The following is a 25,244-nucleotide window of genomic DNA, read 5'->3' as shown; positions in this document are numbered from 1 at the left end:
ATTGATTAGTAAAATGCTTTCCCCATATCATTTTTGGGCCCCTAAACCTCCCCACAACTCAGGAGCCTCTCCAGGATCCTGCCGCAGCCTGTGTCCTTTCCGATTGGTTAGTGCTTTTCAGGTAGTAGTTTTCATTGTTTTATGTATTACTTCAGGTATTAGTTATCAAATATTTTCTGTATTACTTTAGAGATTAGCAGTAAACACATTAATTTCACATTCTGGAAGAAGCTTTTCTTCTGCCTCACAGTTACTGAGAAGCACCCCAGTGCACTATCTCCAAATGGTTATATGGGGTAATAAAGGGGACAGGATTGTAAAATGATTCTATTACCTTGTCTGTGAACAATCCCATTCCCAAACCAGTCTAGACAGAAACAAAATATCCTTGCATTGAGAACAGAATCCTCCAATGCATAAGGAGCACTTTCCTCCCTTGTGTAACCTAAATCCTCTCTGCTTTCTCTTTTATCTCATCCTCAATGACTCAAAATGCCCTTTAGACTAAATAGCATCTTCTCAAAGAAAAGTATGGAATGTTTAAAATCCTAAAGAAGTAAAATATTGAGTGAATTGCACATACTTTTGACTCACTCCTCTCTTTTTATTATAGGGTTCATGAGAAACTGATTAATCTTTATTTTTCTTTTTTGAGTACAGCATTTCTTTTAGTTGAAACTTCAAAACATTATTTATACTTCAGATAGTGACTCTGAGAGACTCAATTGTATGCTTCTCTGTGACACATCTCATAATCTGTTAGGGCAAACAATTTCCAAGTTCTGCTGAAGCTAATTGCCTTTATAGATCAAATTGTTAAAGTTGAGTTATAGTTTAATTATGTGGAATGGGAATGCCTGCCTGTCTGCTCTGTAAACAGTTTTATTCTGTTGTGAATGAATGGATCTGAATAAACTATTCTTTGTAGAGATTTTTTGGCATTTTGTGTGTCTGCCTTAGGATAGCTCTTACTCACTGAGTTGTATGAATATGTTTACATCAGAAACCTCTGAAAGTGAAAGCAGAGGTTTCAGATCCATTTAGAATGATGCCATTGAAGATCTCAGTGAAACAACAAACCAAACACAAGCATTTATGGAGTTTGAGCCTAGGTTTTCCCCTCCTTTGTCTGATATTTAGGGTAAGGATTCAGTTAGTCTAGACAGTGACTGCTCGGTCAACAGCTGTCTTTAAATTATAAACTCTGAAGGTATTCGAGAGGCTTAAAGGATAATGATGTGATCTGGCCACCAAAGGCACAAAGACCTCAGGAATGTTTGAGATTCAAAGAAGGAAGCCAGAATTCAGTATTAGTTGAACAAAAGCTTATAGCAGTTTTATTGTACTACGGAGAGTACAAAACATGAGTTTGGAAAACCGGTTTCTTGGATGCACAAAAAGGTGAATGAAAATGATTGCATTTTGTCAGACTGTAGGAATGGCGGGGTGGGGGGATTGAAGGACTAAGATCAGAGAGCCAGAAGAGAAAACTAGGAGATGAACTCAAAGTGCCACTTGCTAAATGTGGATTATACGTCCTTTTAAAGAAGAGTCAGTACTTTCAACTTCTATACACCTTTACAAAAGTGAAATAATTCAAAAATTAAAAAAAAAACAATACGAGTGATTTTATTAAGGATACTAAAACTTGTAAAGATTAGCTCATATAGAAATAATGATCCACCTACTCTGAAGATATCATGACTTTTGTAAAGAAAGAAAAATACTTACATTATCAAAATAGTGTTTGTGTCATAAGGAATACACATTTTACTGGGGCTTAGTATGCACATATGTATTCACACACATACACATACAAAACTTTTGTAAATTATATTTTTCTTTACTATGTGTGATGCATTTGATATTGTCTATTCCATTAAAACAAAGCTGCTTATAATCCACTAAAGAGATTTCATGATATTTTTAATGGGTTGCATTGAGCAAGGGACACAGCAGATGGAATTATGGCTATCCTTGGTCTTTTGGAACCCTTGAGGATGCAAAGCTGCCAGTAATTCCTGTTTATCATGGTGACAATCCCATTAGTTCCTTTAAGAAGCTACATCTAGGCCCATGCAGAGACTGTTAATTTCAATTCCCATCCAGCCTATTGACTTGATACATTCCACTACAAATCATAAATGAATTTTTTAAGGTAAGTTCACACAGTCCTAGGACTTCTTGCTTTAGGGATTTTTACACTGATCTTTTTTTTTTTTCATTAGTGTGGAAGCTGGTGAGAATTAGCCCCACAACTTATTTAAAGCAAGTTGTAAGTCAGGGTGTCCTGAGGAGCTGACAGTGCTAAGCTGGTCCCACAATATCTATCCTATCCAGGGGGGTCAGGCTGACTTATAAAGCAATCCCTGGGTTTCAAGTACAAGTGGGTACCTCAGTAGAGACAGGTTTCTGATAGCACCATCAAGGACAGAGCTTAAGTGCCTAGTACTTAGAAGGCATCATAGAGCCGCAAAAGGCCAAGTTCAAGGTGAAGACATTTAATAAACAGTTTGACAGACTAGTGAGGCTTGTTTACTCAGGGCTGTTACGACATCACAGAATGTACCAAGGAACAGCCGCTGCATAGACACACCTCCTCAGTGGTGGAGGTGGCACAGACTTCTACTTGAGACTTCAAATATTTGTTTCTTAAATAGCTTTGGTCCTCAGGCTTAGTGCCTTGAGGACCAATGATAGGCAGGTTCTCTATCCAGAAGTCTTAGATTGCTGGGTTTGATTAAAAATATATATATATTTTCTGTCTGTATTTGGATTTTACTAAGGTGTCTGGGGACTCTGGGGGCTCTGTGAGTCTGGCATTCTGACCCTCAGTGGAATGATGTCCCTTGGGATTGGGATGATGACTCTGATGATGGGAATCCTGGCATCGTCCTTCCTTCCCACAGGCACCTTGCTGGACCAGCATGGTGGGTTGTCCTGGTGAAGTGTGCAAGCAGGCAAAGTGTGTGCTTGTGTTTGCTGCACCTCCAGTTTTGACTCTAGGATCTATTTCTGTATTCCTTCTAGAGAGTTAATTAGGGATATCTCTGAATTTGGAGAAGGAAATGGCAACCCACTCCAGTATTTCCTGCCTGGAAAACCCCATGGACAGAGGAGCCTGGTGGGCTACAGTCCATGGGGTTGCAAAAGAGTCAGACACAACTTATACACAACAAAAATCTGTGGATTAGAATGCAAAATCAGGTCGGGAATGAGGTTTACTGTGTTGATTTTTTGAGATAGAAGACAGAATGATTTAGAAAAAAAAAAGGCACACAGGAAAATTCAGGTTGTTCAGGGAGTTTGAGGGTCATTGGATTAATGGTATTAGAGTTAGAAAATGACCTGATAAGGATAAATGCACTTCAGCCCAGTTGAGTTTAAGGTTCAGTCACTCTGACTTTACTGTTCTCGGTGTTAACTGCCTATACTCACTTCTCTGTGACTTTTAAAATACTGTTCCCTCTGCTTGGAAAGCCCTTTTTCACAATCCAGCAGGGTATCCCTACTTGTCTGGGGAAAGCTGTGTATTATGTATGATAAATTACCTGTATACAATTCTATCTTTTTACACCAAGTTTCCCTGAAAATAATATCTGCAGGTATATAGTGTTTACAATGTGGCAGGCCCTGCAGTTTGTAACTATTAACTCATTTAATCCTTACAACAGTCTGCTTATGGAGGTGTGATTTTTACTTTGCAGAAAAGGAAGCTGCACAGGAAGGGTAAATGACTTGCTCAGGGTTCCAGCACTGGGATTGTAACCAGGCAGTGTGGTTCTAGTATCTATCTGTTTAACCACAATGCTGTGCTACCTCTCAGGTTAGAAACTGTCTTGCGTATCTTTGAGGCCTCAGTGTTAAGTGCAGTATCTTATTTATAGAAGACACAAATTAATGATGCTGGATGAAGTTAATCCTTGTTAGGGTATCTCTCATCTGGACACAAAGTTCAGGATTTTTTTTTTTAAATTGTAGTAAAATTGCTTTTCAATGTTGTGTTGGTTTCTCCTGTACAATAATGCAAATAAGCCATCATTATACACATATAATCTCCCTCTTGAGCCTCCCTCCCCCCCCAACCCCACCCCTCCAAGTCATCACAGTGCCAGGCTGGGCTTCCTGTGTTGTATAGCAACTTCTAATCAGCTGTTTTGGAGAAGGCAATGGCAAGCCACTCCAGTACTCTTGCCTAGAAAATCCCATGGACAGAGGAGCCTGGTGGGCTACAGTCCATGGGGTCACTACTAGTCGGACAAGACTGAGCGACTTCACTTTCACTTTTCACTTTCACACATTGGAGAAGGAAATGGCAACCCACTCCAGTGTTCTTGCCTGGAGAATCACAGGGATGGCAGAGCCTGGTGGGCTGCCATCTATGGGGTTGCACAGAGTTGGACACGACTGAAGCGACTTAGCAGCAGCAGCAGTGTATATATGCTCAAACTACCGCACAATTGCACTCATCTCACACGCTAGTAAAGTCATGCTCAAAATTCTCCAAGCCAGGCCTCAGCAATATGTGAACCGTGAACTCCCAGATGTTTAAGCAGGTTTTAGAAAAGGCAGAGGCACCAGAGATCAAATTGCCAACATCCACTGGATCATGGAGAAAGCAAGAGAGTTTCAGAAAAATATCTCTTTCTGCTTCATTGACTATGCCAAAGCCTTTGACGGTGGATCACAATAAATTGTGGAAAATTCTGAAAGAGATGGGAATCCCAGACCACCTGACCTGCCTCTTGAGAAACCTGTACGCAGGTCAGGAAGCAACAGTCAGAACTGTACATGAAACAACAGACTGGTTCCAAATAGGAAAAGGAGTACATCAAGGCTGTATATTGTCACCTTGCTTATTTAACTTCTATGCAGAGTACATCATGAGGAACGCTGGGTGGGAAGAAGCACAAGCTGGAATCAAGATTGCTGGGAGAAATATCAATAACCTCAGATATGCAGATGACACTACCCTTATGGCAGAAAGTGAAGAGGAACTCAAAAGCCTCTTGATGAAAGTGAAAGAGGAGAGCGAAAAGGTTGGCTTGAAGCTCAACATTCAGAAAACAAAGATCATGGCATCTGGTCCCATCACTTCATGGGAAATAGATGGAAAAACAGTGGAAACAGACTATTTTTTTGGGCTCCAAAATCACTGCAGATGCTGATTGCAGCCATGAAATTAAAAGACGCTTGCTCCTTGGAAGGAAAGTTATGACCAACCTTGACAGTATATTAAAAAGCAGAGACATTACTTTGCCAACAAAGGTCCATCTAGTCAAGGCTATGGTTTTTCCCGTGGTCATGTATGGATGTGAGAGTTGGACTGTGAAGAAAGCTGATCGCCGAAGAATTGATGCTTTTAAACTGTGGTGTTAGAGAAGACTCTTGAGAGTCCCTTATACTGCAAGGAGATCCAACCAGTCCATTCTAAAGGAGATCAATCCTGGGTGTTCATTGGAAGGACTGATGCTAAAGCTGAAACTGCAATACTTTGGCCACCTCATGCGACGAGTTGACTCACTGGAAAAGACTCTGATGCTGGGAAAGGTTGGGGGCGGGAGGAGAAGGGGACGACGGAGAATGAGATGACTGGATGGCATCACCGACTCTGTGGACATGGGTTTGAGTGAACTCCGGGAGTTGGTGATGGACAGGGAGGCCTGGCGTGCTGTGATTCATGGGGTCGCGGAGAGTCGGACAGGACTGAGCAACTGAACTGAACTGAACTGAGTGTATATATGTTGATGCTGCTTTCTCCATTTGTCCCACTCTTTCCTTCCCCAACTGTGTCTCCAACTCTGTTCTCTATATCTGCATCTCCATTCCTTCTCTGCAAATAGGTTCATCAATACCATTTTTCTAGGTTCCATATGTATGCAAACTTCAGGGTTGATAAGGGAAGTTTTAAAGGTTAGTTTGAGAAGCCTTGGAGTAAAGTTGTTGTTCAGTCCAAGAAATGGGGGGAAGTATTAGAAGTAAAGTAAGAGACAATCCTGAATGTAAAGTGAGGTGTGGTATTGAAATAGGAAAAAAAAAAAGTATGGTAGAGAAATGTGTACCCTAGATGTCCAGGTGGATTGTAACAGGGTAGTGGTAGTTTGAGGAATGGAAGTGGTTATGAAAAGTGTTCCATGCTTTGATTTGTGCTTTTGGTGTTCTAGTTAATTTGTGAGTGGTGGTGTAAGGAATAATTAATTTTTCTCTAAAGGATAAGAAGGAGGGTACAAGAAAAATTTGCCTTAATGTGGTTCAGTTCAATTAAGTTCAGTTCAGTCGCTCCGCCGTGTACGACTCTGCGACCCCATGTATCGCAGCATGCCAGGCCACCTTGTCCATCACCAACTCCTGAAGTTTACTCAAACTCATGTCCATTGATTCAGTGATGCCATCCAGCCATCTCATCCCCTGTCGTCCCCTTCTCTTCCCGCCCCCAATCCTTCCCAAAATCAGAGTCTTTTCCAGTGAGTCAACACTTCGCATGTGGTGGCCAAAGTATTGGAGCTTCAGCTTCAACATCAGTCCTTCCAGTGAACACCCAGGACTGATTTCCTTTAGGATGGACTGGTTGGACCTACTTGCAGTCCAAGGGACTCTCAAGAGTCTTCTCCAACACCACAGTTCAAAAGAATCCATTCTTCTGTGCTCAGCTTTCTTCACAGTCCAACTCTCACATCCATACACGACCACTGGAAAAACCATAGCCTTGACTAGACGGACCTTTGTTGACAAAGTAATGTCACTGCTTTTTAATATGCTATCTAGGTTGGTCATAACTTTCCTTCCAAGAAGTAAGGGTCTTTTAATTTCATGGCTGCAATAAGCATCTGCAGTGATTTTGGAGCCCCCCAAAATAAAGTCAGCCACTGTTTCCACTGTTGCCCCATCTAGTTGCCATAAAGTGATGGGACCAGATGCCATGATCTTCGTTTTCTGAATGTTGAGTAAAGCCAACTTTTTCACTCTCCTCTTTCACTTTCATCAACAGACTTTTTAGTTCCTCTTCACTTTCTGCCATAAGGGTAGTGTCATCTGTGTATCTGAGGTTACTGATATTTCTCCCGGCAATCTTGATTTCAGCTTGTGCTTCCACCAGCCCAGCGTTCCTTATGATGTACTCTGCACATAAGTTAAATAAGCATGGTGAGAATATACAGCCATGACGTACTCCTTTTCCTATTTGGAACCAGTCTGTTGTTCCATGTCCAGTTCTAACTGTTGATTCCTGACCTACATACAGGTTTCTCATGGGGCATGTCAGGTGATCTGGTATTCCCATCTCTTTAAGAATTTTCCAAAGTTTATTGTGATATTATCTAAGAAAACACTTCATAACAGAACAAGTCCCCTTGACAATTATTGCTCCATAAAAGGGAAATGGCCCATTTATGACAATGTATATGCACTGCAGCCATGAAATTAAAAGACACTTACTCCTTGGAAGGAAACTCATGACCAACCTAGACGGCATATTAAAAAGCAGAGACATTACTTTGTCAACGAAGGTCTGTCTAGTCAAGGCTATGGTTTTTCCAGTAGTCATGTATGGATGTGAGAGTTGGACTATAAAGAAAGCTGAGCACTGAAGAATTGATGCTTTTGAACTGTGGTGTTGGAGAAGACTCTTGAGAGTCCCTTGAACTGCAAGGAGATCCAACCAGTCCATACTAAAGGAGATCAGTCCTGGGTGTTCACTGGAAGGACTAATGTTGAAGCTGAAACTCCAATACTTTGGCCACCTGATGCAAAGAACTGACTCATAAGAAAAGACCATGATGCTGGGATAGATTGAAGGCAGGAGGAGAAGGGGACGGCAGAGGATAAGATGGATGGATGGCATACTGACTCAATGGACATGAGTTTGGGTAAACTCCAGGAGTTGGTGATGGACAGGAAGGCCTGGTGTGCTGCAGTCCATGGGGTCACAAAGAGTCATTCATGACTGCGTGACTCAACTGAACTGACTGATATGCACCGGACATATTGTTGTCAGTTTTTAGTAGAGCACTAGTTCTTAAATGACATCATTGATGATCACAGGTTGAGAAAAAGAAGGCAACAATCTGTGGTTTACAAGTGTGGTCACTGGTTCCACAATAGATTTTATATAAGACCTCAGATTCCAAACAACCAGAACTCAAGAATAACTAGGTAGAAGATGTTATGCTGTCATAGAGATCAGCTGTTATCTTTCTTGACAGCCTTACATAATCTCAGTTCAGACATAACTAATGGGCAGAAACTTACTAAGTAGAGGAAGAGTCTTGCGCCAAGAAATACCTTATTTGTTGCTTACCTAATTAGCATTGTTTTTGACTGATCAAAGTGTTTGGTTATCCTGTTCTTCATTAAGAGGTCTTATCTTTGTGTCTGGGGTATTAGGAAGAGATAAGAATTTCCTCTGAGTATGTTACTAATTTAGGATCCAGAAAGACAGTTACCAATATTTTTCAGAACATTGTTCTCTTTTTTAGCCACAGCTGTGTAGCATGCGGAATCTTAGTTCCTTCACCGGAGATCAAACCTGTGCCCCCTGTTTTGCAGGTGCAGAGTCTTAACCACTGAACTGCCAGGGAAGTCCATAAAACATTGTTTTCCTTAATGTTATACTTTCTGCTAAGATACAACTATCCTCTGAAACACTGAGGCAAAAATCATGATCCAAGACCATATTCTTAACTCACTAATTTTCCACTTGTTCCCTATTTCAAATATTTATTAAATATTCAGGCATACAGGGGCTTCCCCAGTGTTTAAATGGTGAAGAATCCACGTGCAATGAAGGAGATGCAAGAGACCCAGGTTTGACCCCTGGATTGGGAAGATCCCCTGGAGGAAGGCATTGCAACCCACTCTAGAATTCTTGCATGGGAAATCTCCTGGACAGAGGAGCCTGGTTAGCTATAGTCCACAGGATTGCAAAGACTGAGCAGTTTAGACTCAAACATACAGAAGCAATTCATACTTACTGCAGCTGTTTTTATAACCAATAGCAATTGATATTGTTTAAATTATATATACCTTGCTGCTGCTGCTGCTAAGTCACTTCAGTCGTGTCCGACTCTGTGCGACCCCATAGACGGCAGCAGACCAGGCTCCGCCGTCCCTGGGATTCTCCAGGCAAGAACACTGGAGTGGGTTGCCATTTCCTTCTCCAATGTGTGAAAGTGAAAAGTGAACGTGAAGTCGCTCAGTCGTGTCAAACTAGTAGCGACCCCATGGACTGCAGCCCACCAGGCTCCTCTGTCCATGGGATTTTCTAGGCAAGAGTACTGGCGTGGCTTGCCAATACCTTAGGACAGTGTTAATACCTTGTAACAGTGTCAATAAATATACCATGTTATAATAAAGACTTAAGGATAACTCTATCCTTAAACTTAATTAAACTTAAGTATAAAGGGAAATGGGCTTCCCTGGTGGCTGAGATGGTAAAGAATCTGCCTGCAATGCAGGAGACCCCAGTTTGATCCCTGTATTGGGAAGATCCCCTGGAGGAGGGCATGGCAACCCAGTCCAGTGTTCTCTCCTGGAGAATCTCACAGATAGAAGAGCCTGGAGGGCTGCAGTCCACAGGATTGCAAATAATCAGACATGACTGAGAAATTAACAATTTCACACATGAAGGGAAATAATGATATAATTTCTGACTGAAGTAATTTAAGTGAGAATTTACTTTAGAATGATAACTCTATGTTCAGTTCAGTTCAGTCGCGCAGTCGTGTCTGACACTTTGCGACCCTATGAACCACAGCACACCAGGTCTCCCTGTCCATCATCAACTCCCGGAGTCCACCCAACTCCATGTCCATTGAGTCAGTGATGCCATCCAACCATCTCATCCTCTGTCATCCCCTTCTCCTGCCCTCAATCTTTCCCAGCATCAGGGTCTTTTCAAATGAGTCACTCTTCCCATCAGGTGGCCAAAGTATTGGAGTTTCAGCTTCAACATCAGTCCTTCCAATGAACACCCAGGACTGGTCTCCTTTAGGATGGACTGGTTGTATCTCCTTGCAGTCCAAGGGACTCTCAAGAGTCTTCTACAACACCACAGTTCAAAAGCATCAATTCTTCGGTGCTCATAGTCCAACACTCACATCCATACATGACTACTGGAAAAACAATAGCCTTGACTAGACGGACCTTGGTTGGCAAAGTAATGTCTCTGCTTTGTAATATTCTATCTAGGTTGGTCATAACTTTCCTTCCAAGGAGTAAGTGTCTTAATTTCATGGCTGCAGTCACCATCTGCAGTGATTTTGGAGTCCAGAAAAATAGAGTCAGCCACTGTTCCCACTGTTTCCAAATCTATTTGCCATAAAGTGATGGGACTGGATGCCGTGATCTTAGTTTTCTGAATGTTGAACTTTAAGCCAATATTTTCATTCTCCTTTTTCACTTTTATCAAGTGACTCTTTAGTTCGTCTTTGCTTTCTGCCATAAGGGTGGTATCATCTGCATGTCTGAGGTTATTGATATTTCTCCCAGCAGTCTTGACCCCAGCTTGTGCTTCCTCTAGCCCAGCGTTTCTCATGATGTATTCTGCATAGAAGTTAAATAAGCATGGTGCCAATATACAGCCTTGACATACACCTTTTCCTATTTGGAACCAGTCTGTTGTTCTATGTCCAGTACTAACTGTTGCTTCCTGACCTGCCAGCAGGTTTATCAAGAGGCAGGTCAGGTGGTCTGGTATTCCCATCTCTTTCAGAATTTTCCACAGTTTATTGTGATCCACACAGTCAAAGGCTTTGGCATAGTGAATAAAGCAGAAATAGATGTTTTTATGAAACTCTCTTGCTTTGTCAATGATCCAGCGGATGTTGGCAATTTGATCTCTGGTTCCTCTGCCTTTTCTAAAACCAGCTTGAACATCTGGGAGTTCACAATTCATGTATTGCTGAAGCCTGGCTTGGAGAATTTTGAACATGACTTTACTAGCATGTGAGATGAGTGCAATTGTGTGGTAGTTTGAGCATTCTTTGGCATTGCCTTTCTTAGGATTGGAATAAAAACTGACCTCTTCCAGTCCTGTGGCCACTGCTGAGTTTTCCAAATTTGCCAGCATATTGAATACAGCACTGTAACAGGATCATCTTTTCAGATTTGAGATAGCTCAACTGGAATTCCATCACCTCCACTGGATTTGTTCGTAGTGATGCTTCCTAAGGCCCACTTGACTTCACATTCCAGGATGTCTGGCTCTAGGTGAGTGTGAGTGATCACACCATCATGATTGTCTGGGTCATGAATATCATTTTTGTACAGTTCTTCTGTGTATTCTTGCCACCTCTTCTTAATATCTTCTGCTTCTGTTAGGTCCATACCATTTTTTGTCCTTTATTTATAATTAGTTTATATTAAATGAACTTCAGTTGAAGATTATGTTAGAGTTGAGGGCTGATAATAAAACACTAGTTGAAGCACAGGTATGAAACAGTACAACTGTCAGTCACTCAGACATGTCTGACTCTTTGCGATCCCGTGGACTGTAGCCTGCCATGCTCCTCTGTCCATGCAATTCTCCAGGCGAGAATACTGGAATGGGTAGCCATTCCCTTCTCCAAGGGACCTTCACAACCCAGGGATCAAACCCAGGTTTCCTAAATTGCAGGCAAATTCTTTACTGTCTAAGCCACCAGGGAAACCCCCCAAAAAGTACATGTTTGATATCAATAGCTATAAGTGTTATCTGAAAAGTGAAAATGAATCATACATTCACCAAGAAATAACTCCCAAGGCTCAAAGTGCCATATCCAGTGTTGTACTAAGCCTTCTGCCACGTGTCAGCATAATATAAAGAATTTTGAAAAGTTTAAGTGGATATTTACATATTAATGTTAAATTCTGAGAGTTTATACATCCATATCAATAATAAAATCTATATTCATTTTTTTTTCTAGTGGCAAAAAGAAGACTAGCTTTTCCTAATTCACAAGTGTTGGAAATATTTATTCTAAGTTATTACCTTTGGGGAATGTCTAGCTTATATTTAGACATATTGTCAATTCCCCTTCTCTATTCATCCTATAATCTATGATTTATAACCCAGCTTTCCCATTCAAAATATAGGAGTTTGAACCAAATCTATCCTTTATCTAGATTATACATTGAATGCCTGTTGTGTGCTAGGTATTGTTCTAAGTCAAACAATGGATATAATGTGAAGTTTTCTAAATCCTCTGAGGAGCAGGTGACAGAGGGAAAGGGTTCCAGCAATTAAGAAGAAAAGTTTCAAATCATGAAGGTTGTGATAGAAGACTTTCTCAGCAGAGGCTCCACTGTGCTGTGGTTTGTAGCTGTGGTTTACATCAAATAGTCACTGAAGTGTCCAGTGGCCTTTTCATAGCAGCAAAACACAATCACACAGCTTTAGAGAACTTTCTAAAATAAAAAATGTAAAACAAGGACATACATAGGATAGAACATGAATGAGGGTAGAGGGCACATTGTAAGAGTGGTAAGGAAAGGCCTTATTGAGACCTAGCTGATGAGAATATGATAATAACCGACACCTTAGGGGGAGTATTCTAGATGGAGTATACTGATGTAGACTTCTGAGGATGGATCCAATCTGATAAGCACAGAGAGAGAGCTAGCCTTTCTGAAACAGAATGAATGAGGGTGAGTGGAAGGGGATGAGGGAGGAGAGGTAGGGGCCACAATACAGAGAACTTTACAGACGGTAGTTATTTGCTAAGGATGCTAATCGTAGCAAGGAGCCATTGGAAGTTTTGACAGTAAAGTGATTTCAGTTGATTTGCTATTTGAAAGGTCATTTTGGTTGTCAAGAGAAGACTAGATGGAATGGTGTGGAATAGGATGGATGGGCAAGAGCCAAAGCAGGAAGGCCAGATGGGAGGACTAACAAAATACAGACGTGATTTTTGGCTTGGACTGGGGAGTTAACAGGGGAGATAGTGAAAGACAGCTAGTCTCAGCACAGCTATTGGAGGTGGAGGCCTTTTGTTGGATTTGACAATGGGTAGTGCTAGGAAGATGGAGATTAAGGTTCATTCATCCAATTAGGTTTTTTATTTTGTTTTGTTTTTTTTCTGGAGTATAATTGCTTTACATTATTGTGTTAGTTTCTGCTATACAACAACGTGAATCAGCTATATGTATATTTAGATCCTCTCCCTCTTGGACTTTCCTCCACCCTCCCTCCATCCCGCCCATCTCAATTACCACAGAGCACCGAGCTGAGCTCCCTGTGCTATATACCAGGTTCCCACTTTCTATTTACACGTGGTAGTATATTTATGTCAAACCTAATTTCCCAATTCATCCCACCCTCCTCTTACTCCCGTGCCCACATGGTCCTTCTCTATATCTGCATCTCTATTCCTGCCCTGCAAATTAGGTTCATCTGTCTTGCTTTTCTAGATTCCACATATCTGCGCAAGTGTACAATATTTGTCTTTATCTTCCCGATTTACTTCACTCTGTATGACAGACTCTAAGTCCATCCACATCTCTACAAATGACCCAATCTCATTCTTTTTGAGTCCTTATTCTGTTCCAAGCTGTATGTTAGGCTCTGAACGTATTAGAATGAACAAACCAACCACAGTCCTTGCCTTCAGTAGAACTTAAAATCTGGTGGAAAACATCACAAAAATATCATATAAGTAGATAAATAACTACAAACACAGAAAAGGGCAATGAAAGAGATCTGATTTTGTGTGTTTGTGTGTGTGTGGGTGTGGGTGTAGGTGTACAGGAGAAGGATATGCCAGGTCAGGTAAAGCTAAGGTCTGAAAAAGATTTAGGCTGTAACTAGGCAAGAAGCGGAGAAGGCAATGGCACCCCACTCCAGTACTCTTGCCTGGAAAATCCCATGGGCGGAGGAGCCTGGTGGGCTGCAGTCCATGGGGTCGCGAAGAGTCAGACATGACTGAGAGACTTCACTTTCACTTTTCACTTTCATGCATTGGGGAAGGAAATGGCAACCCACTCCAGTGTTCTTGCCTGGAGAATCCCAGGGACAGGGGAGCCTGGTGGGCTTCCGTCTATGGGGTCGCACAGAGTCTGACACGACTGAAGCGACTTAGCAGCAGCAGCAGCAGGCGAGAAGCAGTGGGTGCACAGCAATGGAAGGGCTTAGTCCTGATGGTAGGAAGGGAGTGTGACACAGTTGACAAAGGGACCTACGAGGGCCAGCAGGGCTGGACAGAAGAGTTGGGGAGAAGGAGAAGAGGCTGAAAAGGGTGGCCTGGAGCAGACTATAGATGGTCTTGCAGGCCACGTTAAGGAGTTTGGCTTTTATTCTTATAACTATGGAAACCCATAAAAGAACCTGCCTAATTGCTAGGATTCCTTCCCTTTCTAAATTCTGTATATTTGTATGATTTAATTTGAAATAAGAAAATGGCAAAGTGACCTTCAAAAAACAGTGAAATTGCTGCCATTTGATAAACATAATTAGAGAGACTCTTGAAGAATCAGCATACGTGATCATCTTCCCCTCAGGCACAATTGAATGATTCAGGATAGCATGGCCATTAGAGTCCTGGTATTATGACACCATTGATGTCATATTTCCCAAACTTGGACTGCCTTTGGCCACTGTCCCAGAGGCTCTTTTCTGGATCTTTGAGTTTTATGAGCTTATGCAGCATAGAAATATGAGGAATGCATGCCTCTGTAGGAAAACTAAAAGAATTGATACAGCAATTGTGGGTTTGGAGTTATAAAACCATATGAAGGTGATTAGATAATATCCATGAGTTAAATAAAAAGATTATGGATATCCCTGCCAAACTTTCTGCTCTCTGGGATAAAGGAATTAGAATCATGAAAGAGCCAGCTGTCTGGAACATGAGGGAAGCCCACTGTCATCTTGGCATGCCCTAGAGCCTCATGAGAAGCTAACATGGGTCACACAGAGCTGTGAGGAGAGGAGAGCTGACACCATGATTTAACCCCTGGAATCAGCCATTTTAGACACCACTAACTTTGGACTATGCTGTTTTGTGATTCAGTACCTTCTCATTTACCAGGTGTGGTTGAACTTCTATCACTTTTGACCAGGACGTTGTGAAGGATCTATTTGTGTATCACTGAAGGTGACTTGGATGCCTCTCTTCTTTGCAACATTATAGAGCCCGATCATTGCCCACACCAAACTGTCTGGCGACAGACAGGGAGATGGATGGGGTCAGGGCATGGCCTGACCTTCCCTCCACCTCCTCCACAGGTGGTCATGAAATGTGAAAAGAAAAGATCCCCCTCCACTTCTTGTCAGGGGTGTGACCTTGAGACAGTTATTTAGGCTGTATTTTCTTTAGCTTTGCTAAAACCATAGGAGTTTTAACCATAACCCCTTCTACAGTTATTGTGAAGCATCCATGAGATGAGCCATGACTCCAAAGATGAGGAGGAAGTCACGTTTTGCCATAGCTCTTGGTTGGCTCTGAACTCCAGCTTCAACCAGAGCCAGAGCTTCTGGGAGAAGGTAGGGGTCAAGTACTGGGGCACATTCCCCAGAAATCTGTTAGGATCATCTATGGATGTGTGCTGACTTGTGTTCAACTCTGAGCAACCCTATAGACTGTAGCTCACCAGGCTTTTCGGTCCATGGAATTATCCTGGCAAGAATACTGGAGTATTCTGGGTTGCCATTTCCTCTTCCAGGGATCTTCCTGACCCAGAGGTAGAACCTGAGTCTCCTGTGTCTCCCTTGGTAGGCAGATTCTTTACCACCAGCGCCATCTGGGAGACTGAGGATCATCTACTGGGCTGTGCTTAGTTGCTCAGTCAGGTCTGACTCTTTGCGACCCCTTGGACTATAGCCCACCAGGCTCCTCTCTCCGTGGAATTCTCCAGCAAGAATACTGAGTGGATAGCCATTCCCTTCTCCAGGGGATCTTCCCGACCCAGGGACCAAACCCAGGTCTCCCTCGGTTCAGTTCAGTCGATCACCATACCGTCACTAGGGGCAGGTGCCTCCCTGTGCGTCACCACAGCCCAGTGGATCTTTGAAGACAGATTCTGTGGACTCTGAATCTATTCTTACAACCTGCCATCCCAGCTTTACTAGTCCCTTCCCTTCATTCCACCTGCATCTCAGCCCTGACCCTTGAGAGTCTGTTTGGGTTTTTCCATGAATTAAATACTCTCTTGGGTATCTCCACAATCCCTTCTGTCTATTTTCCCACTTCCAGAGTTTTATTTCATTTAAATTGTTTCTTCTCAGCCCTAGTTGGTGAGCTTGATTAATAAGAACCATTTGGAATCATTATTTAATCTCACCAGATATTCATTTAAGAACAGGTATGCAACTCAGAGGTGACATAAGGACATGATCACTAAGGGGTTCTGAGATTTTTTACCTAGAAGTAGTGGTAAGATGAGAAACTCACCTTTTCTGCTTCTGACCTAGCTGTGATGACTGGAGCAGTGGCCGTCATCCTGGAACCATAAGGACCCCTCCAGTGACGACAAGCCAAATGAAATAGAGAAAGAACCTGGTCTTTCACAGGACTGTTTGAGCCAACAAATTGACCAGGCTTCAGTTCAGTTCAGTTCAGTTCAGTCACTCAGTCGTGTCCGACTCTTTGCGACCCCATGAATCACAGCACGCCAGGCCTCCCTGTCCATCACCAACTCCTGGACTTCACTCAGACTCATGTCCATCGAGTCGGTGATGCCATCCAGCCATCTCATTCTCTGTCATCCCCTCCTCCTGCCCCCAATCCCTCCCAGCATCAGACTCTTTTCCAGTGAGTCAACTCTTCGCATGAGGTGGCCAAAGTATTGGAGCTTCAGCTTTAGCATCAGACCTTCCAATAAACACCCAGGACTGATCTCCTTTAGAATGGACTGGCTGGATCTCCTTGTAGTCCAAGGGACTCTCAAGATTCTTCTCCAACACCACAGTTCAAAAGCATCAATTCTTCGGCGATCAGCTTTCTTCACAGTCCAACTCTCACATCCATACATGACCACGGGAAAAACCATAGCCTTGACTAGACGGACCTTTGTTGGCAAAGTAATGTCTCTGCTTTTTAATATGCTATCTAGGTTGGTCATAACTTTCCTTCCAAGGATTGGAGTTGCTCAATTTTCAGACTTCTTGTTACATGATAGACTAAGTAGTATTCTTATAATGTAAACTGTTCATTTGACAAATATTTAGTGAACACCTAGGCATTCTTCTAGTGGCAAGGGACACAACAGGGAGCAACAGAAAAATCCCTCATAGAATTCCTTCCTTCTAGTGGAGGAAAACATTGATAAATGACTGAATGATATGTTAAACATGGACCTGAAACTTTTCATTCTTTCTGGCCCTTCTCTCTGCCTAGAAGCTGGTCTGAATAGAAGGGCTCCATTGACTCCATTGTCTCACGACTTCCAGCTGAGTTCAGCCAAGGAGAGCTTCAGCAGGAGACTAGAAGGTAGAGAAGAGAGAAGTCAGGGTATTTACCCCTCAGTTCTCTCCAAACCAAGCAGGGGTTTGGCAGTGGATGTTCCTTATCAGAAGCTACAGTTCCTGCTCCTGTTGAGCTTTTCTCTCCCATGGCTTCAGCTCTCAGCAGGGTCCAGTAATCCTGCTCCCTGGCCATTTACCACCAGCCCTCTTTGATCCCCTAATCCATTCCTCACTCCCATCATTCATCCTTCTTTGATCACCTCCCTCTCCCAAGGGGCAGTTTCTTCTGCCAGAACTCTGACAGATGTAGGTGGTAAGTGCTACATGGAAAATTAAGAAGACTTACAAGTACAGAGAAGACAAACAGATTTAAAGGGAAGTTTGAGAAAGATCTCATCAAGAAGGTGACATTTGGGCAGAGATATGAGGGAGTCATGAGATACCTGGGATGGAGGGACCTTCCAGGCAGAGAGAAAAGCCTGTGCGAAGGGCCTAAGGTGGGCCTGCACCTGGGTGTTCAAGAAACATCAAGGAAAGTGGTGTGAACAGAACAGACATGGGAGAGAGGGAGGTGGGAGGTGAGGTTAGTGAAGCAATAAAAGGAAAAAACAAACAGGAACTATTAGTGCATTGTAGTTACTGTAGGACACTATGTATGTGTAGAAGGGCCCTAGAGGGGTGTGAACAGAGGGGCAGGCACTGATTGTTAATGGGATTACTTGGCTGCTATGTGGGGAAGGGACTGAAGTGGCCTGGCCAGAGCAGAGATCCAAGCTAGGAGATGACTGCATGGATTGGGTAAGAGAAGATGGCAGCCATAGCCACAGATATGAGGCATGATTGAATTCTGGGCATTTGGGGAAGGTAGATCAGCCAGGTCTGTTGACAGAGCAATTGTGGCCTGTGGGATAGAAGAGTTAAAGATAACTCCAAGGTGTTTGGCCCAAGCACCCAGAAAGATTGAAGTTGGCATTGGGTTTGGGAGAAGCAGGATTAGAAAACGGATGCCAGGAACTCAGTTCAGTATACTTGAAGTTTGAGGTGTATGTCAGACTGTGTTTTGGCTGCTCCTGATGACCATATCTACTGGGGATCACACCTTTGTGCAGTCCCTTCCCCTGGATTGGCCTGGGACCTGCTTGAACTCATTGAATGCAGCATATATGGTAGGGGACTGGGGCCTTGGGAAAGCTTGACATCTTCTGCTTTGCATCACAGGAAGCGAGCTGCCATGTAAGAAGTTGGCCCACTCCCAGGGGCCAACTACCGTGCTACAGAGAAGACTGGGCAGCCGCATAGAGAGGCTCATGGGGGAAAAACAGGCTGACAGTCCTAGCTGTGCCCCCAGCCAGCAACTGGCATCGAATGCTCATAAGCATGAGGCATTACACCTTGCATTAGCCCAGCTGACACTATGGGAAACCAAAGAATAATCTTATTAACATTTAGTAAATAGTAAATTGCTCTTTTGGGTCTAAAAAAGCAAGGATTTGAAGCATTCTATCTCAACTAGAAGGAGATAAATGGGACTAAAATATCACTAAACTGTGGACTATGGACTAAATATCACTAAACTATGGACTGAACTGTGTGCTGTTTCTCAATCGTGTTCAATTCTCTGAGATCCCAAGGACTATAGCACGCCAGGCTCCTCTGTCCAGGATTTCCAGGCAAGAATCTGGAGTGGGTTTCCATTTCCTTCTCCAGAGGAAATATTATTATTATCACTAAAAAGCTCTAGGCTAGAGTGTAGCTTAGGAGTGAGAGATAAATAGGCTTCCCAACTGAACCTCTGTTTGCGCAGACTTACTTGTCCTGTCACGGAAGCCCAGACAGGGACAGGCTCACTGTGCAGTGGAGAAGATTCTTGCCCTGGAGAAGTGGCAGAGAGTGCCAGCCACCTGTGGGGGGCATCCACCCACCTGAAAGTGATGAGAGGCTGAGATGAGCCTACAGATTATTTCCAAATTTATCAGTCAGATAAATGACCCCATCTCCTCTGGTACAGAGTGAGGAAAAGGGCAGAAAGAGGTCCTGAGTTTTACTAATTGAGCTGTATTCAAAAGAAAGAAACATTATGGGTGTGGAAGGTGTTCCACCCTTACCCCTGCCCTATTGCTATAGATTGTAACCCTTCCCTTGTCAGTTTTTTCAACTACCTGTGCTGTACAGATACTGGCTACTAGCCATGTGTGAGTATCTACATTTAAATTAATGTAAATATGTTAAAATTTAGTTTCTTAGTCACACTGGCAACAATGCAATCTCTCTGTCTCCACATGTGGCTGCTGCACACATATTGGACAGTGTGCAATGTATACACTATACAACATATACAGCTATACAACATCAGCACTATCAAGGAAGGTGCTACGATGGAACTAACATGAGATTTTTGTCTTACTCATCTTTATATCATCAGTGACTATAACCAGGCCTGACTCCAAGTCATTCAGAAATGTTTCTTGAATGAATACATGAAAATAGACTATTGTGATTTTGTTTTTCAAATACACACATCGCAAAAGAGATTTCCTCTGTTCCTTCCTAAGCAACAAGATGTAAAAATGGAACGCAGATATTTTGTTAAAATAAGTCAGTTGAAGAATATGTATTATATGATCTTATTTTTATTTAGAAATAAATATTTATATGTACTTTAATATATGTTTAAAAGCATAGGAAAAAATCTTGAAAGATACCAGTCTGTGTATACCATCTAATGGTTGAGATTGGGGAAAAGAAATAAGGAGGAATTTTTTTACTTAGAGAACTTGTTATTAGGAAAATACATGAGTTAAAAAAACAATTAACAGGTGGTATGTTAATTTTCTTGATGTGCAAGGAAAAGCATGGCTATTCTTAATAACTAGTATTAAAGGTAATTTTAAGAGTGAATAAAATATTAAGAAACAGTTTTGAAGCATCAGGACAAATCACAGCCATTGGCCTGGTGAGCATTACATGCAAACTGTGAAATCCTGAGGAGTATATTCCTGAGGAGTATACAAAGTAACATTTTCTTTCCCCAAATATGCCTCTCTTGCTAAGCTTCAGAGAAAGACAGGGCCAGATGGTGCAGTTTTCAGTTTTCTGTTATACCTCCTGACCCAGCAATATACTTTCTCCCACCTCTGCTTATAGTAATTACTTTTGTTTATTGCAGGACCAGTCTTCACTCGGGGATTTGACTTAGTAACTGCGCGAATCAGAATACTGACACACTGACTGTGATAATCCTCTTGCAGTCTTACTTTGCTCCTGGTTTGGTGGTTTACAAGCTCACAGATGCTGGACCCCAGGATTCAGTACATAAAATACAGACATTCTGTTTGACATGGCCAAATCTAAATTGCTGAAGCAGGACATTAAAGTCTGAAGCACTGCCTTACAAAGTGACGAGTGCCATATAACCCCCACCAAAAATCAACCTTGTTTCAAAACGAAGATCTTTAAAAATGCTAGATGCCATAGGGCTTTTTCAGAAGGGAGAAAAGAAAAAAAGGCTATCATCACAAAAATACTAAAGCCAAATGGAAATGACAGATAAAATAATACAAAAAGACACGTTTAATGATCACTTCTGCTGTTTTATTTCATGCTCAGATGATGGGAGACAGAAATATTTTCATCAAACTATTAAAATGAATGAATTTGAAGATATAATCACCCAGAAAAATGGCACTAAAGAAATAGTTTTTAAGATGAGCAGGATAGAAATGATTTCTTTGTAATCATTGTGTTCATTGACTATTAATCATTCTTAAATAATGATGGATTCTAACCTTGGGTTAAATTCCATAAGGATGAATTCCTCCCTTAGGAGCTAATAGTGTTTGAAGAGGTTGAGCTGTTTAGTAAATTACTTCTTTCTTAATTTATTTTTCTGTTACTGTTTCTGTTTTGTAGACCCACTATGAAAATGGGGAATATATCATCAGGCAAGGTGCAAGAGGGGACACCTTCTTTATCATCAGTAAAGGAAAGGTAAGCTATGGTGGCTATAGTATAATAATCATGATGCTAGAAATCACTGATATGTCTACATAAATGGAAATCCTGGATTTTTTTCCATATTATATTTCTGTGTGTGTGTGTGTGTGTGTGTGTGTGTGTGTGTTAGTCTTTCAGTTGTGTCTGACTCTTTCCAACCCCATGAACTGGAGCCCACCAGGCTCCTTGGTCCATGAAATTCTCCAGATAATACTAGAATGGGTTGCCATTTCCTTCTCCAGGAAATCTTCCCTACTCAGGGAAGGAACCTGGGTCTCATACATTGCAGGCAGATTCTTTACTGTCTAAGCCACCAGTAAAGCCCTTATATTTCTAATTCTTTGCTATCATGAAACGATATGTTTATCCTGAAGATGAGTTTCTGACAGAATTTTGTGACTACTATCTTAATGCAGATGCCAGCACTGCCTCAGAGAGGTGGTTTGAAAGAAGTTTCAGCTGAAGACAAGTGTATTAGTGGTGCTGTCTTTTGAGTTTTTTAATATGTTTGCATAGAAATAGCATGGAAATCACACCACAGGAACTGGCTCCCTTGGTAATATTTCAGAGTACTGTAGGGGTTCTGGGAGGAGAAGTAGTGAGAATATATTGGAATTTTTTGACACATCCAAGATTTTTTTAAAACCAGGGATACATTTTTTTTTCCCCTAACGTTGTTTTTCAGGTCTTGCAACTTAGCTTCCATGATTATTAATTACATAATAATATATGTTTTATTATTAATTATGTGTATTCTAATATTACTGTATTAAAATCATTATATTAAGTTTTAAGAAATAGAAGGTGAACACACGTAAGTCCCAATGGGAAGTATTAGAGAATGAGAAGAATAATGAGAATAGGTTCAGGAGCAGGTAAATAAGTTGTAGAATTGAAAATTTCTAAACCTGTATGTTTTGTTTTAGTCAACTTGCTTTGATATACATTTAAAAATTTATAAAGGATAACATGGCAGAGATATTTTCCTTGTTATCGCCAAACTGTCTTTTCCTTAGAAAATGTTATGAAACAGACATTGATGCAAACAGAGGCCATACAACTGCAAATGGATTTCCCCTTCTTCAAGTTCATTTCCCCTTGTTCAAGTTGATCTACAAGACCTTCTAGAACTAACACCCAAAAAAAGGTGTCATTTTCATTATAGGGGACTGGAATGCAAAAGTAAGAATACCTGGAATAACAGGCAAATTTGGCTTTGGAGTACAGAATGAAGCAGGTCAAAGGCTAATAGAGTTTTGCCAAGAGAATGCACTGGTCATAGCAAACACCCTCTTCCAACAACACAAGAGAAGACTCTACACATGGGCATCAACAGATGGCCAACATCGAAATCAGATTGATTATATTCTTTGCAGCCCAAGATTGAGAAACTCTATATAGTCAGCAAAAACAAGACCGGGAGCTAACTGTGACACAGCTCATGTATTCCTTATTGCCAAATTCAGTCTTGAAGAAAGTAGGGAAAACTACTAGACCATTCAGGTATGACCTAAATCAAATCCCTTGCAATTATACAGTGGAAGTGACAGACTCAAGGGATTAGACCTGATAGACAGAGTGCCTAAAGAACTATGGATGGAGGTTCATAACGTTGTACAAGAGGCAGCGATCAAGACCACCCCCAAGAAAGAGAAATGCAAAAAGGCAAAATAGTTGTCTGAGGAGGCCTTAAAATAGCTGAGAAAAGAAGAGAAGCAAAAGGCAAAGGAGAAAAGGAAAGATATAATCTGAATGCAGAGTTCCAAAGAATAGCAAGGAGAGATAAGAAAGCCTTCCTCAGTGATCAATGCAAAGAAATGGAGGAAAACAATAGAATGGGAAAGACTAGAGATCTCTTCAAGAAAATTAGAGATACCAAGGGAATATTTCATGCAAAGATGGGCTTGATAAAGGACAGAAACAGTATGGAACTAACAGAAGCAAAGAAGATATTAAGAAGAGGTGGCAAGAATACACAGAAGAACTATACAAAAAAGATCTTCATGACCCAGTTAACCATGATGGTGTGATCACTCACCTAGAGCCAGACTTCCTGGAATGTGAAGTCAAATGGGCCTTAGGAAGCATCACTATGAACAAAGCTAGTGGAGGTGATGGAATTCCAGTTGAGCTATTTCAAATCCTAAAAGATGGTCCTGTTACAATGTTGCACTCAATATGCCAGCAAATTTGGAATACTCAGTAGTGGCCACAGGACTAGAAAAGTCAGTTTTCATTCTAATCCCAAAGAAAAGCAATGCCAAGGAATGCTCAAACTATCACACAATTGCACTCATCTCACATGCTAGCAAATTAATGCTCAAAATTTTCCAAGGCAGACTTCAATAGTACATGAACTTTGGACTTCCAGATGTTCAAGCTGAATTTGGAAAAGGCAGTGGAACCAGAGATCAAATTACCAACATTCACTGGATCATCGAAAAAGCAAGAGAGTTCCAGAAATACATGTATTTCTGCTATATTGACTATTCCAAAGCCTTTGATTGTGTGGATCACAAAAAAACTGTGGAAAATTCTGAAAGAGATGGGAATACCAGACTGCCTGACCTGCCTCCTGAGAAATCTGTGTGCAGGTCAATAAGCAACAGTTAGAACTGAACATGGAACAACAGACTTGTTCCAAATAGGAAAAGGAGTTCATAAAAGCTGTATATTGTCACCCTGCTTGTTTAACTTATATGCAGAGTACATCATGAGGAACGCTGGGCTGGAGGAAGCACAAGCTGGAATCAAGATTGCCGGGAGAAATATCAATAACCTCAGATATGCAGATGACACCACCCTTATGGCAGAAAGCAAAGAAGAAATAAAGTGCCTCTTGATGAAAGTGAAAGAGGAGAGTGAAAAAGTTGTCTTAAAGCTCAACATTCAGAAAACCTAAGATCATGGCATCTGGTCCCATCACTTCATGGCCCATAAATAGGGAAACAATGGAAACAGTGAGAGTTTGTTTTCTTGGGCTCCAAAATCACTGCAGATGGTGACTGCAGCCATGAAATTAAAAGACGCTTACTCCTTGGAAGAAAAGCTATGACCAATCCAGACAGCATATTAAAAAGCAGAGACATTTCTTTGCCACCAAAGATTCGTTTAGTCAAAGCTATGGTTTTTCCAGTAGTCATGTATGGATGTGAGAGTTGAACTATAAAGAAAGCTGAGCACCAAAGAATCGATGCTTTTGAACTGTGGTATTGGAGAAGTCATTTGAGAGTCCCTTGGACTGCAAGGAAATCCAACCTGTCCATCCTAAAGGAAATCATTCCTGAATATTCATTGGAAGGACTGATGCTGAAAATGAAGCTCCAATACTTTGGCCATCTGATGCAAAGAGCTGACTCATTTGAAAAGACCCTGATGCTGGAAAAGATTGAAGGCAGGAGAAGAGGACGTCAGAGATGTTTGGATGGCATCACCAACTGGATGGACATGAGTTTGAGTAAGCTCCAGGAGTTGGTGATGGACAGGGAAGCCTGCCATGCTGCACTCCATGGGGTCACAAAGAGTAGGACATGACTGAGTAACTGATCTGAAATGAACTGAAGTTCCTTTATTTAAGTATAAAGTTTTTTTCCTACCATTAAACCTATACAAACTGTTTTCTAAAATGAGGCAGGATCCTGTGGTAAAGTCTGAGTCCCTGACGATGCCTCAGGAAGAAGCTGAGTTCTTAGTTCTCTGAACTTTCAATCCATCCATTCCAGTTGTCTGAAAACATGTCTTGTACCCCCATCAGACTCTAAAGTCCCCAAAGATTCACAGTTGAACATGAAAAATACCTCTGATAAAACTTTTATGCATGTGTCCTTGCCATTGGGTTAGATCAAAAAATCTCTCTCCATAAATGAGTTGAACCAAA

At 41.6% G+C, this 25,244-nt stretch overlaps 1 protein-coding gene across 3 annotated transcripts in view; it reads left to right on the top strand.

The window, feature by feature from the left end:
- The window catches only part of PRKG1 (protein kinase cGMP-dependent 1), a 1,472,222-nt gene that overhangs the window by 1,178,613 nt on the left and 268,365 nt on the right, over positions 1-25,244 (top strand). For all 3 annotated transcript variants that reach the window (XM_055425188.2, XM_055425187.2, XM_055425186.2), the window contains exon 6: positions 21,284-21,361. In XM_055425188.2, coding sequence (XP_055281163.1) covers positions 21,284-21,361 — 78 coding nt within the window. The remainder of the gene's footprint in view (positions 1-21,283; positions 21,362-25,244) is intronic.

The sequence above is a fragment of the Moschus berezovskii genome, chromosome 12, assembly GCF_049115385.1.
Source record: "Moschus berezovskii isolate FMDL1 chromosome 12, NW_MosBer_1.0, whole genome shotgun sequence".
Taxonomy (NCBI): domain Eukaryota; kingdom Metazoa; phylum Chordata; class Mammalia; order Artiodactyla; family Moschidae; genus Moschus; species Moschus berezovskii.
The sequence above is the reverse complement of the archived record's forward strand: the minus strand, read 5'-3'. Positions and strand labels throughout refer to the sequence as shown.